We start from the raw sequence: 18,004 nt of genomic DNA, 5'->3' as shown, positions 1-18,004 counted from the left end.
ACACACTGTACAGACTGTTCTGCTTCCTGAGCAGCGCATGACCAACACACACGCCCAGTTCACCCAGTTCACCTCCTTTCACTTCTGATCTGCATCAGCAGTTATCAGAACTAATCAATCAGATAGAAATCGGACTTTGGAACTTTACTGTATTGATTATATAACTTTATTGCTCCGTATAGAAACAGGTCTATAAATAACAGCGTTAATGAAGAAGCTGTTCCCTGACAATGTCCAAATGAACAATCAGCAGCAGAAGCTTCTCCCTGTCCGACACAGTCAGAGCCCTATCACTGAAGTCCTCTAAACTACAGGGAGGAGTTTTTATTAATCAGGTTAGAATTTGCTCCAGCTGTATCTCCTTTCTCTGTTCAGCAGGGAAAACCCCGCCCTCAGTCCTTCATTTTCCCTCACATTTCATTCCATGCTGGATTTTGCTGTAAGGAGAATTCGCCCCCTTTAAAGAAACACAAGCTCCCAAAAGACTCCCTACCCACTGCCCGCGTCCCTCCGACACCTGCTCACTGCCCGCGTCCCTCTGATATCTTTATTTACAGAGCTCTTTTGCCTGTTCTGGAATAAATACAGGAAACACGTTTTAAACATCTCGGCTTATTTAACAACATCTCTGTCACACAAAGTCCTGTTCCTCACTGTTCCTCACTGTTCTCCATAAAGTGAATCTGACTGTTGTTACTGTATAAACACTGGCTCTGAATTTCATGATGAACTGACCAGTAGAAATCTTTCCACATTGACTTCCATCTAACGTTAAGGAGGTTTTTCGTCCTTCTGTAAAGCTGCTGTTATGGAGATGTGACAGTGACGTTCCAGCAGCATTTAAGTATTGCTTTACTTTTAGAGGTGATGTACAATCAGCTGATGGAGTTTTTGCGGGTGGAGAATGGGGGGTCCAGGAGTTCTGTAGCTGACAGTCTAAAGCCCCTGTTCTTCAGGTGGTCTCTGAAAGGGTAAAATTCTTCGGTCAGGCGACTGATGAAGCAGGGCATCTCCTTCTTGCCCTGCAGCTCTCCTCCCCGGGCGCTGAAGCGGTAGGCGATGTGGTAGTTGATTCGGGTCAGCAGGCGCGTCACCTCCAGGTCTGCCCCTCCATCGTCCAGCACCTTACAGAATGTCTGCAGGAAGATGGATCCTGCCCAGTTCATGAAGGCGCTGTAGCCTGGAGGACAAACATGCTCTGGTTAAGGGCTTGCAGTGGGATCCGGCAGTTCAGAACACACAAGCTAACACACACTTTCTTTCTGAGAAAGGACAGCAGGGCATTTCCACCACAGTTCTCTAAATATCAGACCTAAATCATCAGGAGAGGAACTGTCCTGGTCAAAGGATACATTCCCTGACCAAAAGAAGTCAAGAACGTCAGATAGTTAGAACCAAAGACGAGTAAGAGCCTTGGAGAACATATCTCCTTATGATCCCTAAAGAAGGAAACCCCTGGTTCAGAGAAGGGTAAGAACCCTGGTCAGAAGTAAGGGGACGGTCTTGTTGGGACGGATGCAGGATGTTGGTGGTCAGAGACACTAATGAGTATAAAACTTTCAGTTCGGGTCACCTGGAGCCGTAGCGTGCATGACCACAGTGTTGGTCGGGACAGAGAAGCACTCGGACAGTCCTTCGTCTTCACGGCCTACAGAATCAGCCTCAACCTCAACCCCGTCATCAAGCAGATGTCCTCGACATGCCTACACACACACAAACACTAATTACACACAGCCACCCGAACAATCATCCAGTGCTCTTCGGCTTCGAAAAACATCTGAGGCCTAGGTGATCAAATCTGGACCATGAAACCAGTTTCACTCGTTATCTAAACACTACTGAACAGAACTGAACTGAATTATATTGAACTGAATTAAACTGAACTGAACTGAATTATATTGAACTGAACTGAACTGAATTATACTGAACTGAATTATATTGAACTGAACTGAACTGAATTATATTGTACTGAACTGAACTGAATTATACTGAACTGAACAGAACTGAACTGAATTATACTGAACTGAACTGAACTGAATTATACTGAACTGAACTGAACTGAATTATACTGGACTGAACAGAACTGAACTGAATTATACTGAACTAAACTGAACTGAATTATACTGGACTGAACTGAACTGAACTGAATTATACTGGACTGAACAGAACTGAACTGAATTATACTGAACTGAACTGAATTATATTGTACTGAACTGAACTGAATTATACTGAACTGAACTGAACTGAATTATACTGGACTGAACTGAACTGAACTGAATTATACTGAACTGAACTGAATTATACTGGACTGAACTGAACTGAACTGAATTATATTGAACTGAATTATACTGAACTGAACTGAATTATATTGAACTGAACTGAACTGAATTATACTGAACTGAACTGAATTATACTGAACTGAACTGAACTGAATTATACTGAACTGAACTGAATTATATTGAACTGAACTGAATTATATTGAACTGAACTGAACTGAATTATACTGAACTGAACTGAATTATATTGAACTGAACTGAATTATATTGAACTGAACTGAACTGAATTATACTGAACTGAACTGAACTGAATTAACACATTCAGATTCAGTTCGGTTTGAATCGGCCACAGGGCAGAACTGTCCAAAATCCTGGTTCAGAGTTTCTCCTCTGGGATCAGCGCTCAGACGGAGGAGCTGGAGGTCAGGGACTGACCTGGATGAGAAAAAGTTTGTTCTTTCCTGCCATCTTTGATCCTCCAAAGTAGCTGTAGATTCTGGAGAGCTGGACCGGACGCCCGTCCGCTCCGAACACCACGCCCTCCTCACCATGGCTGGAGATAACTCCTACAAAACAGCCGCCCACCGCCTGCTCGCTCTCTGCAGAGGATAAACACACACACTCAGATGGAGTGGACTGACAGAAGGCCTAGGCTCAGCGGCGCCCCTGCTGGTCGGAAGTATATTTCTGATAAACAGGCAGCTGGAGCTATTCAGGAAATTCCTACTGTTCATAGTTTCAGTGAGCATTACCCAACAGCTGAGCTCCTCTAATCACATTAATCACGTCTGATCACATCTAATCACATTAATCACGTCTGATCACATCTAATCACATTAATCAAGTCTGACTGGACGGCCTGTGACGCACGGCGCTGTCACTCTATCTCCAATCAGCTCTGTTCAAACATGCGCACACAGACACATGTCCTGCAGCCAAAACAACACCCACACTCAGTGTGGCCACTTTATTAGAAACAGAGAGAGAGAGAGACAGAGAGAGAGAGAGAGAGACAGAGACACTGCTGGTAATAACAGGGTTGTAAAGCTGCTCCTTAAACAAACATGAACTTCAGCTCCTACAAGTCAGGTGAAGTCACTCTGAGGTAAAGGTAACTCCAGTGTGTGTTCAGCTGTCTGTCTAACACACTCCGTAACAACAGACCCCTGTGTGTGTGCTATACCTCTACGCAGCCACTGGATATAATAATAATAATAATAATAATAATAATAATAATAATGATGATGATGATGATTGTGAGGGAAATCATCTTACACTCAGTCTGTGTGTGTGTGTGTGTGTGTGTGTGTGTGTGGTTCTGGGGTTTTTGGGTGGTTGAGGGTGTGTGCGCTCCTGGTTCAGGTAGATAAACGTGACCCGGGTCTGAACAGCTGTGTGAGAGCCACTACAACTCAGATCCAGCCTGTAATGGCTCTCCTACCCAGACCCCCTCTGACTGCCCCTGTTCTCCTGAAGGCTTCATTACAGAGACGATTAGTGTTTAAACACCCTTTAATATATAGACACAGCTTAGCAACCATCTAGCAACTACTAAGCAACACCACAGCAACCACCTGGAATACAGGGCAACCAGATAGCCATGACAACATTGCAATGTCTGGGGACACTATGGCAACCATCTGGAATACCATGACAACAACCATAGTAATGTTGAGCCCTATTAGGTAAGCTGGAGCTGGGGAGCCCTCAAATGATATGTTAGACCGTGTGTGTGTGTGTGTGTGTGTGAGTGTGTGTGTGAGTGTGTGTGTGAGTGTGAGTGTGTGTGTGTGTGTGTGTGTGTGAGTGTGTGTGTGTGAGTGTGTGTGTGTGTGTGTGTGAGTGTGAGTGTGAGTGTGTGAGTGTGAGTGTGAGTGTGTGAGTGTGAGTGTGTGAATGTGAGTGTGAGTGTGTGTGTGTGTGTGAGCGTGAGCGTGTGTGAGTGTGAGTGTGTGTGTGTGTGTGTGAGTGTGTGTGTGTGTATGTGTGTGTGTGAGTGTGTGTGTGAGTGTGTGTGTGTGTGTGTGTGTGTATGTGTGTGTGTATGTGTGTGTGTGAGTGTGTGTGTGAGTGTGTGTGTGTGTGTGTGAGTGTGTGTGTGTGTGTGTGTGTGTGTGAGTGTGTGTGTGTGTGTGTGAGTGTGTGTGTGAGTGTGTGTGTGTGTGTGTGTGTGTGTGAGTGTGATTGTGTGTGTGTGAGTGTGTGTGTGTGTGTGAGTGTGTGTGTGTGTGTGTGTTACCTGTGTGGAATGCTCTGTAGATCTCCTGGGCGTCGGGGTCGGTGAGGATGCGCGTGCTGAAGCCTCGCGTGTGCAGTGCTCGGTGCAGTCTGCGCGTGTCCTTCTCTGCTCCAGGTCGAGCCCTCAGATCCACACCCGGATAAAAACTGGACACCGACACGATCAGCGCGCGGCTGCAGCCTGCCATCGCCAGTCAATAATCACTAATACAGAAGTCTGAGTGGAGAGAGATTCGTCTGTCCACAGGTGTGCAGGTGTGTGTGTGTGTGTGTGCAGGTGTGTGTGTGTGTGTGCAGGTGTGTGTGAAGCACACGGTTTTATTGGATTGAGGCGCGTGAGTCATAGAAACATCCGGCAGGATGCAGGCTGTGATTTCAGCCAAAGGGGGCGTTACTTACTGTAAACCTGACTCTGTAAAGTGTCCACCCCACCCTTACCCCACCCTTACACCACCCTTACACTACCTTTACACCACCCTTATTCGTTCAGCATCATCATCACTTCATATAAACTCGTGTAGCTGCGCTGGTGGGTTTGGATAGGAGAGTGAGTCAGTTTCTCTACAGTGAAGCTCAGATTCACCCCAAACCCCCAACACCCCCCAAACCCCCAACACCCCAACACCCCCCCAACACCCCCCAAACCCCCCAACACCCCCCAACACCCCCCAAACCCCCAACACCCCCCAAACCCCCAACACCCCCCAAACCCCCAAACCCCCAACACCCCCCAAACCCCCAACACCCCAACACCCCCCAACACCCCCCAACACCCCCCAAACCCCCAACACCCCAACACCCCCCAACACCCCCCCAACACCCCCCAAACCCCCAACACCCCCCAACAACTGAGTGGAATTCCCCTTTAAATGCTATTCGCGGCAGGGTCCAGCAGGGTCCAGCAGGGGGCGCTCCGCACTGTTTCTTTACGTGGCGGCTGACGTCACCGAGCTCGTGGAGATTCTGGCCGGGTGGGTTTTTATTTTACTGCGTTTCAGCTTTGATTAAACTGTTTTATTAATTATTCTGTTGCATGACGCGTCAGTTTAGGCTTTACTGTGGGTGAAATAGCGATAGTGGCCCGTGTTCGGTTGTTAAGCTGTGGTGAAGCACCGTAGACTTGATGGTGTAGTGGTTAGCACAGAGGCTAACGGCTAACCCATGTTTATTTCTGAGAGCAGAGACTCAAATCAGGGTAATTATTATTAATAGCAGTGTTTTGTAGTAAAACTAAGCAGCTAAATTGGGTTCAAACGTATAAAACTGTACTTTTCTTTATTAAGAAACATTTGCAGAGGTTAAAGTTTATCGCTGAATTGCCCGTTCCACCTTAAATGCCGCGATAGTGACAGTGGTCACGCCTCGGGCGCCAGAACGGAACTGATGCTCCATTTAAGGTGGAACGATGAATCTGATCCTCTTAACCACAATTAACGTTTTTATTTGTGTTTGTTTGTGTGTTTGTGTGTGTGTGTGTTTGTTTGTGTGTGTGTGTGTGTGTGTTTGTTTGTTTGTGTGTGTGTGTTTGTGTGTTTGTTTGTGTGTGTGTGTGTGTTTGTGTGTTTGTTTGTGTGTTTGTTTGTGTGTTTGTGTGTTTGTTTGTGTGCATTAAACCAGCTCCTGGGTTTGTGATTATGCCTCCCAATAAGAAAATCCCGGACAGGTAAGCAGGTGTGAGCCTCAGCACATCAGCAGTGGTTTGGAGAGAGTGGGGTTTGGAGAGAGTGGGGTTTGGAGAGAGTGGGGTTTGGAGAGAGTGCTTTGTGTTGTAGGTGGACTGATTACAGCGCAGTGGGGAAGAGGATACCTGGAACTCGCTTCATCGCCTTTAAAGTCCCATTAAAACAGGTCAGAAGTTCAGTTCAGATCTGTAGTAATGTAATGCATGCATGAATGAACAAATCTAAAATATATAACTAACTTTAATTATTTATTTACATTTTTTACCTCAGATTGACATTTTTTACAAATTAACAAACCATTTAAAAACGTTTAAAATGCTGATAATGCAGTCTTTACAGTACAGGTGTTATACTAATCTTATTTTAGTAGAGCTACTCATTAACAGTCTCTCTCTCAGTCTCTGAGGAACTGGATAAGTCAGTCAGAGGCATTTGGGCCATTCGATCTTCTGCACGTGTTGGAGAAGGAGGGTCTCGAGCTTGGACTCGTCATCGACCTTACCTTCACCACCCGCTACTACAAGCCACAGGTGAGCACCTTCCTGAGACCCTCACTCCTGTGTTCCGTCCTGGAGGTCCATGGTTTACCTGCCTGGTTTACCTGAGGCTTTTCAAAGTTTAATTGATACTCTCACACATGCTACAGCTATCAGTAAATGCTTAAGCGACTGTCTGATCACATGAAAGACAAGATGAAAATATACAGGGAAAATCTTATGTAAACATGTTAGATAAGAGAAGAAATCAGTGTTCTGATCAATATGGAAATTGGAGAAACGTCTACGATCATCAATAGTTTGTTGGAGAAGTGAATAACCCTAGTAAGATATTGGGGCGGAACAGGTACAGGATAGTGCTTATTAGTGGTTTTATTGGTTTTGGCGGGGCGTTGTTTTAGTGGATCTGGCAGGGGAGGAGATCAGACATTCCTGCCAGTTTTCTACTTCAGAGAAATGAAAGTAAAACTAAGCTTAGTGTGAAAACACAGCACTGAAACTAACTCCTCCACTCACAGCACCACCACCACCACCACCATCATCATCATCATCATCATCACTGAACTCTCAGAACCTTTGAGCTCTGTTTATTAGAGAAGCTCTGCTGCTGTTTCTGCTGTGTGAATTAATACTGATCAGCAGCTCCGCTTTAAAGAACCCAGACACTTTCTAAAGGTGTGATTGTGGAAGAGTGTCCTCTCTGTAGCTCAGCCAGCGTGCAGTGTGATCATTACTGAGGTGTGTGTGTGTACACAGGATTTGCCGGACTCGTTGCTCTATCTGAAGATCTTCACAGCAGGACACGAGGTGCCGAGTGACGCCACCATCCTGAGCTTTAAGAAGGCTGTAAGGAGGTTTCTGAGGGATAACGAGAATAACGGTGAGACTCAGCCTGAGGATCATCAGAGGGAGGGAGGGTGGGGGGGTGGGGGGGAGCCCATTACTGGTCAAATGCATTCAGGAATGTACGTAAATGGGTTGTTTTTGTTTACAGATAAACTGATCGGGGTTCACTGCACTCATGGATTAAATCGAACCGGCTACCTTGTGTGCAGGTAGGGGTGTGTGTGTGTGTGTGTGTGTGTGTGTGTGTGTGTGTGTGTGTGTGTATTGGATGAGTTAAGTACTGAGACGTTGTTTTGGAACAGGTATCTGATTGATGTGGACGGTATTGAACCTGGAGAGGCCATCAAATGTGAGTAAATCTGACTAATCTCTCTCACTTACTTTTCATTAAAGATTATATCACTCAGTGTGTGTGTGTGTGTGTGTGTGTGTGTGTGTGTGTGTGTGTGTGTGTGTTTGTTGCAGTGTTTAACGCATCGCGTGGTCACTCTATAGAGAGACAGAATTATCTGGATGATCTGACATCAGGCCCAAAGCGCAGGTGGGCGCGCGCACACACACACACACACACACACACACACACACACACACACACACACACATACACCTTTAATTGAGAGACAAAATGAGAAATATAATTCTGAAAATCACATTGTCTGATTTATAAAGAATTTATTTGTAAATAATGGTGGAAAATAAGTATTTGGTCAATAACAAAAGTTCATCTCAATACTGTTATATATCCTTTGTTGGCAATGACAGAGGTCAAACGTTTTCTGTAAGTCTTCACAAGGTTGGCTCACACCGTTGCTGGTATGTTGGCCCATTCCTCCATGCAGATCTCCTCTAGAGCAGTGATGTTTTGGGGTTGTCGGCAGCAACACGGACTTTCAACTCCCTCCAAAGGTTTTCTATGGGGTTGAGATCTGGAGACTGGCTAGGCCACTCCAGGACCTTGAAATGCTTCTTATGAAGCCACTCCTTTGTTGCCCTGGCAGTGTGCTTGGGATCATTGTCATGCTGAAAGACCCAGCCACATTTCATCTTCAATGCCCTTACTGATGGAAGGAGGTGTGCACTCAATATCTCACAATACATGACCCTATCATTCTTTCATGTACACGGACCAGTCGTCCTAGTCCCTTTGCAGAGAAACAGCCCCAAAGCATGATGTTGCCGCCCCCATGCTTCACAGTTGGTGTGGTGTTCATTTTCTGATTATTGCTCCACAGTAGATTTCTTCACACCAAGCTGCTGCCTATTGCAGATTCAGTCTTCCAGCCTGGTGCAGGTCTACAGTTCTGTATCTGGTGTCCTTCCACAGCTCTTTGGTCTTCACCATAGTGGAGTTTGGAGTGGGACTGTTTGAGGTTGTGGGCAGGTGTCTTTTATACTGTTAACCAGTTCAAACAGGTGCCATTAATACAGGTAATGAGTGGAGGACAGAGAAGCCTCTTAAAGAAGAAGTTACAGGTCTGTGACAGACAGAAATCCTGCTTGTTTGTAGGCGACCAAATACTTATTTTCCACCATTATTTGCAAATAAATTCTTTAAAAATCAGACAATGTGATTTTCAGAATTATATTTCTCAGTTTGTCTCTGATAGTTGAGTCTACCTATGATGTCAATTACAGACCTCTCATCTGGTGGGAGAACTTGCACAACTGGTGACTGACTAAATACTCTCCCCCCCCCACTGTATATCAGGCTGGAGAGGTTGTGTAGTTGCTGTACTGTAGTGTTTGATGTGGTGAAGGTGTGTGAAAGCTCTGATGATGTTCTGCAGTAATGAGGGGATGGAGGAACCTGACCAGGAGCCCATACAGGGTGGGGCGAGGCAGGGATCTTCATCTGGACCAGACAGACCAAACCCTCCCCACACATACCAGACCTTCAGCAGGAGAGGACCACACCAACTTGATCAGATAACGTAGGTCTTCATTAGATTAGAACTTGGGTTCTTTCTAATCTCAGAGGGGGGGGGGGGGGGGTAGGGGTTTGAGTTTAGGGGGTTTTGGAGATTCAGTGTGAAACTACACTTCACTGTAGAGAAACTGACCCACTGAGTTTTAGATGATGAAGGTAAAATAGTGGAGAATCTCAACTAATGCAGTTTTCTTTAGGGACTACTTTCTGTAGCTGCACTACACCCTGCAGCATGTATCCCTCCACTATTTTAATGATCTGGTTCTAAAAGCAGGTTCTAGAGCCGAACTCTTCTCAGAACTCTGGTAGAACAGTGTCTCAGGCATCAGGCAGCGTCTTCATCACCATTAGGTGAAGAACTTTCTGTGAGGAGCTTTTATTAGAGCTTCAGACGTCTGCTTCCCTTCACCTCCACTGTAGAACCACAGCTCTAAATGGGGGAGCTTATCTAGAACCTCCACTGTAGAACCACAGCTCTGACTGGGGGAGCTTATCTAGAACCTCCACTGTAGAACCACAGCTCTGACTGGAGGAAGTTATCTAGAACTGAGCATTTCACACTAAACCCCCCAAACAGAGAGGCTCTCTGAGTGTTTAATTAAACCGAGCTGGTTGCTGTGGTCGTCTGAAGTCAGTAATGAGAGCAGTAGTCTGAGGGGGGTTTAGGTCAGGTGACTTTCTGTTATGTACCTGGACGTTCTACTCAGGTGTTTCTCCTTCTCAGGCCATTTCAGCCAAAAACTGCAAACCACCAGCTGATGTTTGGACCACCTGGACCACCAGGACCCCCAGGCCCTGGTCTGCTGCCCCTCCCTCGGGGTGTTCTACCCCATCCTCAGGGTCCGTGGCCCCGCAGGCCGCTGGATCACAGCTTTCGACAAGGCCGTTACTCCACCTCTCCACCGTACCCCCCCTTCCTCCCCAGATACTCCTTAGGTGGGCCATGGGGGGGCGAAACTCCAGGTTTCTCCCCGGGGGGACCAGAAGGTCCTCAGGAGTCCCGCAGGACATCCCGATATCGACACGGGAAATCGCGACGTGGCCGGGCGAGATGAGGCGGAACATAGCATTCCTAACTCCGACCTCCCGCCAGATCAGGCTGCGGTCAGCGCTGTTACACTTGAGCTCTCTCTATCAGAGAGAACACCGGTAATTACAGGTGAACGCTCTGCCCAGCGGGCGACTCGACGCGGGTTTAACGTTTTATTGATTATTTTAACTTCTTCAACAGAATTTCTACTCTTTTACACTAAAACCTGAATGCGGTGTTTCTGTGTTTGTCGGTCTGGAAGACGCTGCTGATTCTCAGGCGTATTTATTGTGGGTCGGTCGGACGCTGGCGTGGGGTTGGATGGTAGATGGTGAAAGTGCTGTTGCTCAGAGAGGAAAACCTAAATGTCTTGCATTTTATTTAACTGCCTTTTAGGTCATGATCTGTATCTGTGCTCTTCTCCCAGCGCTTTAGACGAGCTCAGCTTGGGAGAATGGTTTCTGGTTCTGTTTCTGTAATGTTTTGGGAAACGGAGCTCTGTTCTGTTCTGGTACTGAGTGTTTATTCAGAATGCACAAATAAAGGAGGTTCTGCCCGCTCAGACACACACTGTGCTGCTTGTGGGTATTTTCTGTGGGCCGGGATTGTGTTTTTTTTAGGATTTTGCTCCAGCAGTCTGGGACCGTGGATTTTCATCTCTAAAGAGGCTGAAACACACCACTTAAGCCCTGGGTCTGGCAGCCAGCTCTTATAGCGTTATAGATGAGTTACAGATGATTTACAGATGAGCTCAGCTCGTTCAGATCTTCACCATGCAGCAAGACACCAAGCCAAACCACGCACTGGCCAGGGCAATCACCTGACCCAAACCCAACTGACCTGAACCGTCCCCCAACCCCCAAAAAAGTAGCTTCTCAAAGCTTCAGAAGAGCGTCCCTGAGGAAGAATTTGGTGATGTCTGTGCATCTCCAGTTTGATACAGCCAGTTAGGAACACACAGGTCCCGTAATCATCGCCACTTCCTTTCCCATAAGACTGCCTGGTCCAAAACTATTGCTCACCTGAAAATGTGCCGGTCTGCCACCAAACCTGCGGTGTTGTTTAACACTGGATGCAAATATTACATTTTTATATGACACCATCCAGCTCAGAGACAGATCAAACTACAGCTTCCAGCAAATAGGAAGCTGGGATTGGTCAGTCTGTTTTAGGGGTGAAGATTAGTGGGAAGCTGGGATTGGTCAGTCTGATTTCAGCCACTTCAGGGGCGAGAAGGATGGAAGTCCAGGTGAAGTGGTGATTCTGCAGCAGCTGATATCTCCAGCCTGAGGAACAGTGAGTTACAGCGCTGCTCAATGACCGGCTTCTTTTCTTCATGAGAAGATTTTATTCCAGGTCAGTTTGGAGCATCGATATGAGGAGCTGATTAAAAAAGAAAATCAATCAATAAAACTGTGAAGACAAAATCAATAAGATGGAGATTCTGACCGCATCCGTTTACCGGTTTAATAACAATACCAGGGGAAGACAGCAGGACTACACACACCCCACCCGGACCGTCTTCACACAGCCAGCTAGAAAAGCTTCTCCCCAAATTCAAAGATTTCTTTATAGAACCATTGCCTTCTTTAAAGCATGCTTCAAGAAGCCTCTTTACACACACACACTTTCTGAAGAAAGGTTAGTGCAGATTTTGTTTCCTCATAACTAAACATGTGTAGGGCTCTGGCTGCCTGAGGCAGTGGCTGTTTGGGGGGGGGGGCAGTGCCCCTCTTAAAACACGGCCCCCCTGAATTAGGCATGACTCTCCTCAACTTCTGCGAACATGGCGACAAAAAGTGAGACCTGCTGATATAATCATTAGTTCTGAGCAGGATAATTAGGATCTAGAGCCCCTTCAAATAAACATTTCCTATTCTCATCTCTAAATCATCTTCAATCATCTATAAAAGTTACAGATGAGTTACAGATGATTTACAGATGAGTTACAGATGAGTTACAGATGAGTTACAGATGATTTACAGATGAGTTACAGATGAGTTACAGATGATTTACAGATGAGTTAAAGATGAGTTACAGATGAGTTACAGATGAGTTATAGATGAGTTATAGATAAGTTATAGATGATTTCCAGATGAGTTAAAGATGAGTTAAAGATGAGTTAAAGATGAGTTATAGATGAGTTATAGATGATTTCCAGATGAGTTAAAGATGAGTTACAGATGAGTTACAGATGAGTTATAGATGCGTTATAGATGAGCTATAGATGAGTTACAGATTAGTTATAGATGAGTTACAGATGATTTACAGATGAGTTACAGATGAGTTATAGATGAGTTAGATGATTTACAGATGAGTTATAGATGAGTTACAGATGATTTACAGATGATTTACAGATGAGTTATAGATGAGTTACAGATGCGTTATAGATGCGTTATAGATGAGTTATATATGAGTTACAGATGAGTTATAGATGAGTTACAGATGCGTTATAGATGAGTTATAGATGAGTTACAGATGAGTTATAGATGAGTTACAGATGATTTACAGATGAGTTACAGATGAGTTACAGATGATTTACAGATGATTTACAGATGAGTTATAGATGAGTTACAGATTAGTTACAGATGAGTTATAGATGAGTTACAGATGAGTTACAGATGAGTTATAGATGCGTTATAGATGCGTTATAGATGAGTTATAGATGAGTTACAGATGATTTACAGATGAGTTATAGATGAGTTATAGATAAGTTACAGATGATTTACAGATGAGTTATAGATGATTTACAGATGAGTTAAAGATGAGTTATAGATGAGTTATAGATGATTTACAGATGAGTTATAGATGAGTTATAGATGATTTACAGATGAGTTACAGATGAGTTATAGATAATTTACAGATGATTTACAGATGATATACAGATGAGTTATAGATAATTTACAGATGATTTACAGATGAGTTATAGATGAGTTACAGATGATTTACAGATGAGTTATAGATGATTTACAGATGAGTTATAGATGAGTTACAGATGAGTTATAGATGATTTACAGATGAGTTACAGATGAGTTACAGATGAGTTATAGATGAGTTACAGATGAGTTACAGATGATTTACAGATGAGTTACAGATGAGTTACAAATGAGTTATAGATGAGTTACAGATGAGTTATAGATGATTTACAGATGAGTTACAGATGAGTTACAGATGATTTACAGATGAGTTATAGATGAGTTACAGATTAGTTATAGATGAGTTATAGATGATTTACAGATGAGTTACAGATGAGTTATAGATGCGTTATAGATGCATTATAGATGAGTTATAGATGAGTTACAGATGATTTACAGATGAGTTATAGATGATTTACAGATGAGATATAGATAACTTACAGATGATTTACAGATGAGTTATAGATGATTTACAGATGAGTTATAGATGAGTTATAGATGATTTACAGATGAGTTATAGATGATTTACAGATGAGTTACAGATGAGTTATAGATGAGTTACAGATGAGTTATAGATGATTTACAGATGAGTTATAGATGAGTTATAGATGATTTACAGATGAGTTACAGATGAGTTATAGATAATTTACAGATGATTTACAGATGAGTTATAGATGAGTTACAGATGATTTACAGATGAGTTATAGATGATTTACAGATGAGTTATAGATGAGTTACAGATGAGTTATAGATGATTTACAGATGAGTTACAGATGAGTTATAGATGAGTTATAGATGAGATACAGATGATTTACAGATGAGTTATAGATGATTTACAGATGAGTTATAGATGAGTTATAGATGAGTTATAGATGAGTTACAGATGAGTTACAGATGAGTTACAGATGAGTTATAGATGAGTTACAGATGAGTTACAGATGAGTTATAGATGAGTTACAGATAATTAACAGATGAGTTATAGATGAGTTACAGATGATTTACAGATGATTTACAGATGAGTTATAGATGAGTTACAGATGAGTTACAGATGCGTTACAGATGAGTTATAGATGCGTTATAGATGCATTATAGATGAGTTACAGATGATTTACAGATGAGTTATAGATGATTTACAGATGAGTTACAGATGAGTTACAGATGAGTTACAGATGATTTACAGATGAGTTACAGATGAGTTACAAATGAGTTACAGATGAGTTACAGATGAGTTATAGATGATTTACAGATGAGTTACAGATGAGTTACAGATGATTTACAGATGAGTTATAGATGAGTTACAGATTAGTTATAGATGAGTTATAGATGATTTACAGATGAGTTACAGATGAGTTATAGATGCGTTATAGATGCATTATAGATGAGTTATAGATGAGTTACAGATGATTTACAGATGAGTTATAGATGATTTACAGATGAGATATAGATAACTTACAGATGATTTACAGATGAGTTATATATGATTTACAGATGAGTTATAGATGAGTTATAGATGATTTACAGATGAGTTATAGATGATTTACAGATGAGTTACAGATGAGTTATAGATGAGTTACAGATGAGTTATAGATGATTTACAGATGAGTTATAGATGAGTTATAGATGATTTACAGATGAGTTACAGATGAGTTATAGATAATTTACAGATGATTTACAGATGAGTTATAGATGAGTTACAGATGATTTACAGATGAGTTATAGATGATTTACAGATGAGTTATAGATGAGTTACAGATGAGTTACAGATGAGTTATAGATGATTTACAGATGAGTTACAGATGAGTTATAGATGAGTTACAGATGAGTTACAGATGATTTACAGATGAGTTATAGATGATTTACAGATGAGTTATAGATGATTTACAGATGAGTTACAGATGAGTTATAGATGAGTTACAGATGAGTTACAGATGAGTTACAGATGAGTTATAGATGAGTTATAGATGATTTACAGATGAGTTACAGATGAGTTATAGATGAGTTACAGATGAGTTATAGATGAGTTATAGATGATTTCCAGATGAGTTACAGATGAGTTATAGATGAGTTACAGATGAGTTATAGATGATTTACAGATGAGTTACAGATGAGTTATAGATGAGTTATAGATGAGTTACAGATGAGTTATAGATGAGTTATAGATGATTTACAGATGAGTTACAGATGAGTTACAGATGAGTTATAGATGAGTTACAGATGAGTTACAGATGAGTTACGTTCATGATTGATCATGAGAGAAAAGAAAAAGTGGTTATTAATAAACTGCTGACTGATCTTAAAGGGATACATTTGTTTCTTAATGTCTGCAAACAAAGCATCATGAGCCCCCCCCCCCCCCCCCCCCCCGAACCCAACCACAGTTCTGAGGAATGGGTGGAGTTCCCCTTTAAGTAAATGTAGGACTGCTGCTTTAAGCGCTGTTCATCAGTAAATACAGCCAGCAGGCCCGGTCTGCACGAATGACGTCATATTAATAATCATAAAAACCTATTTCTTATAAACTCACCTGTTATTACTATAAACAGCGCGCGCCAGTCCGTAGCGTGAACGTGAACGTGATCGATTATCGGCTTGCATCATCAACTCGATCTGGTCTCCCAAGCCCCGCCCCCCCGCCGATTTCCCAGACTCCATTGGCTGCTATAGATAGCAGTAGCTCGCACTGTGCGCTGATTGGTGGGGGCGCACTGGTCCATTACGTCATGCTCTTATCCCCAAACACAGTAGGAGAAGCGGCGCGATGGAGCTGCGGAGCTGCGGCTGATCCCGGCGGAGCGGAGGAGCGGTCAGCGGTCAGCGGTCAGTGGTCAGCCCGGAGCAGCGATGAAGGTACTCTCTTTCTCTCTCTCGCGCGCGCTCTTTCTCACCTGAACACACCTTTACCGGCCTCCGCGCGCCCCATAAACACGACCCTCTCCTCCTCAGCGCCGGGGGGAGGACCGCGCTGCAGCAGTCAGGAGGAGGAGGAGGAGGAGAAGGAGGAGGAGATCAGCCCGGCCTCCTAATGGCGGTGCTGGTGGGGTTCTGGAGCTGGGCTGAGAGATCCTGAGCTTCTGCTGTCCTGCTTTGGCTGTTCTGGGTCTGTGGTGCTCATTTATGGTGCTGGGCCTGGTTTAGGCTGTGCTTGAGTTGGGTTTGGGTTGTGTTCTGCTGGGTGGTGTTGGGTGTGGGTTGTGTTCTGCTGGGTGGTGTTGAGTTGGGTTTGGGTTGTGTTCTGCTGGGTGGTGTTGAGTTGTGTTTAAGTTGTGTTCTGCTGGGTGGTGTTGGGTGTGGGTTGTGTTCTGCTGGGTGGTGTTGAGTTGGGTTTAAGTTGTGTTCTGCTGGGTGGTGTTGAGTTGGGTTTGGATTGAGTTCTGTTGGGTGGTGTTGAGTTGGGTTTGGGTTGTGTTCTGCTGGGTGGTGTTGAGTTGGGTTTGGGTTGTGTTATTCTGGGTGGTGTTGAGTTGTGTTCTGCTGGGTGGTGTCAAGTTGGGTTTGGGTTGTGTTCTGTTGGGTGGTGTTGAGTTGGGTTGTGTTCTGCTGGGTGGTGTTGAGTTGTGTTTAAGTTGTGTTCTGCTGGGTGGTGTTGGGTGTGGGTTGTGTTCTGCTGGGTGGTGTTGAGTTGGGGTTGGGTGGTGTTGGTTTGGGTTGTGTTCTGTTGGGTGGTGTTGAGTTGGGTTTGGGTTGTGTTCTGCTGGGTGGTGTTAAGTTGGGTTTGGGTTGTGTTCTGTTGGGTGGTGTTGGGTTTGGCTTGTGTTCTGCTGTGTGGTGTTGGGTTTGGATTGAGTTCTGTTGGGTGGTGTTGATGTAAGTGATGTTGAGTTGGGTTTTGGTTGTGTTCCGTTGGGTGGTGTTGAGTTGGGTTTGTGTTGTGTTCTGCTGGGTGGTGTTGAGTTGGGTTTGGATTGAGTTCTGTTGGGTGGTGTTGAGTTGGGTTTGAGTTGTGTTCTGTTGGGTGGTGTTGAGTTAGGTTTGGGTTGTGTTCTGTTGGGTGGTGTTCTGCTGGGTGGAGTTAAGTTGGATTTGGGTTGGGTTCTGCTGGGTGGTGTTGAGTTGGGTTCTGCTGTGTGGGGTTTGGATTGAGTTCTGTTGGGTGGTGTTGAGTTAGGTTTGGGTTGTGTTCTGCTGGGTGGTGTTGAGTTGAGTTTGCATTGAGTTCTGTTGGGTGGTGTTGGGTTTGACTTTTGTTCTGCTGGGTGGTGTTGATGTAAGTGATGTTGAGTTGGGTTTGGGTTGTGTTCTGCTGGATGGTGTTACGTTGGGTTTGGATTGAGTTCTGTTGGGTGGTGTTCAGTTGGGTTTGGATTGAGTTCTGGTGGGTGGTGTTGAGTTGGGTTTAAGTTGTGTTCTGCTGGGTGGTGTTGAGTTGGGTTTGGGTTGTGTTCTGCTGGGTGGTGTTGAGTTGGGTTTGGATTGAGTTCTGTTGGGTGGTGTTGGGTTTTACTTGTGTTCTGCTGGGTGGTGTTGAGGTAAGTGATGTTGAGTTGGGTTTTGGTTGTGTTCCGTTGGGTGGTGTTGAGTTGGGTTTGTGTTGTGTTCTGCTGGGTGGTGTAGAGTTGGGTTTGGGTTGCGTTATTCTGGGTGGTGTTGAGTTGG

The 18,004-nt window shown here is 44.1% G+C and overlaps 3 protein-coding genes across 4 annotated transcripts in view; 2 read left to right on the top strand and 1 right to left on the bottom strand.

Annotated features, from left to right (window-relative positions):
* Positions 1–165: 165 nt before the first annotated feature.
* casp17 (caspase 17, apoptosis-related cysteine peptidase) lies at positions 166–4,787 on the bottom strand. The gene is made up of 4 exons (XM_072658429.1): positions 4,516–4,787; positions 2,712–2,875; positions 1,574–1,703; positions 166–1,180 (listed from the first exon to the last, which is right to left on the bottom strand). Exons 1-4 carry the CDS (start codon positions 4,700–4,702, stop codon positions 876–878), a joined length of 786 nt encoding a protein of 261 aa, XP_072514530.1. The 5' UTR covers positions 4,703–4,787; the 3' UTR covers positions 166–875.
* A 664-nt stretch (positions 4,788–5,451) lies between these two features.
* Positions 5,452–11,058, top strand: dusp11 (dual specificity phosphatase 11 (RNA/RNP complex 1-interacting)). The gene is made up of 10 exons (XM_072659230.1): positions 5,452–5,485; positions 6,132–6,177; positions 6,287–6,362; positions 6,595–6,726; positions 7,450–7,573; positions 7,688–7,748; positions 7,842–7,888; positions 8,005–8,080; positions 9,327–9,470; positions 10,191–11,058. Exons 2-10 carry the CDS (start codon positions 6,149–6,151, stop codon positions 10,519–10,521), a joined length of 1,020 nt encoding a protein of 339 aa, XP_072515331.1. The 5' UTR covers positions 5,452–5,485; positions 6,132–6,148; the 3' UTR covers positions 10,522–11,058.
* A 5,092-nt stretch (positions 11,059–16,150) lies between these two features.
* rnf34b (ring finger protein 34b) overlaps positions 16,151–18,004 on the top strand; it is a 28,634-nt gene continuing 26,780 nt past the window's right edge. Inside the window, exon 1 of one of the 2 annotated variants that reach the window (XM_072659236.1) lies at positions 16,151–16,258. In XM_072659236.1, coding sequence (XP_072515337.1) covers positions 16,253–16,258 — 6 coding nt within the window. In that variant the 5' untranslated portion in view covers positions 16,151–16,252. Of the gene's footprint in view, positions 16,259–16,430; positions 16,509–18,004 lie in introns of those variants that run through there. The other variant, XM_072659237.1, reaches the window with a different exon arrangement.

Source organism: Salminus brasiliensis, chromosome 16 (genome assembly GCF_030463535.1).
Source record: "Salminus brasiliensis chromosome 16, fSalBra1.hap2, whole genome shotgun sequence".
Taxonomy (NCBI): domain Eukaryota; kingdom Metazoa; phylum Chordata; class Actinopteri; order Characiformes; family Bryconidae; genus Salminus; species Salminus brasiliensis.
Note: the sequence above shows the minus strand (reverse complement) of the source record. Positions and strands in the feature narration are given on the sequence as shown.

Coding starts and splice junctions, on each gene's coding strand:
- casp17 (XM_072658429.1), bottom strand. CDS start 4,702: ATGGCAGGCTGCAGCCGCGCGCTGATCGTGTCGGTGTCCAGTTTTTAT. Junction 2,876..4,515: donor CTACAGAGCATTCCACACAG/GTAACACACACA, acceptor TATCCTCTGCAG/AGAGCGAGCAGGCGGTGGGC. Junction 1,704..2,711: donor ACAAACTTTTTCTCATCCAG/GTCAGTCCCTGA, acceptor GTGTGTGTGTAG/GCATGTCGAGGACATCTGCT.
- dusp11 (XM_072659230.1), top strand. CDS start 6,149: ATGCCTCCCAATAAGAAAATCCCGGACAG. Junction 6,363..6,594: donor TTAAAGTCCCATTAAAACAG/GTCAGAAGTTCA, acceptor TCTCTCTCTCAG/TCTCTGAGGAACTGGATAAG. Junction 7,889..8,004: donor ACCTGGAGAGGCCATCAAAT/GTGAGTAAATCT, acceptor TGTTTGTTGCAG/TGTTTAACGCATCGCGTGGT.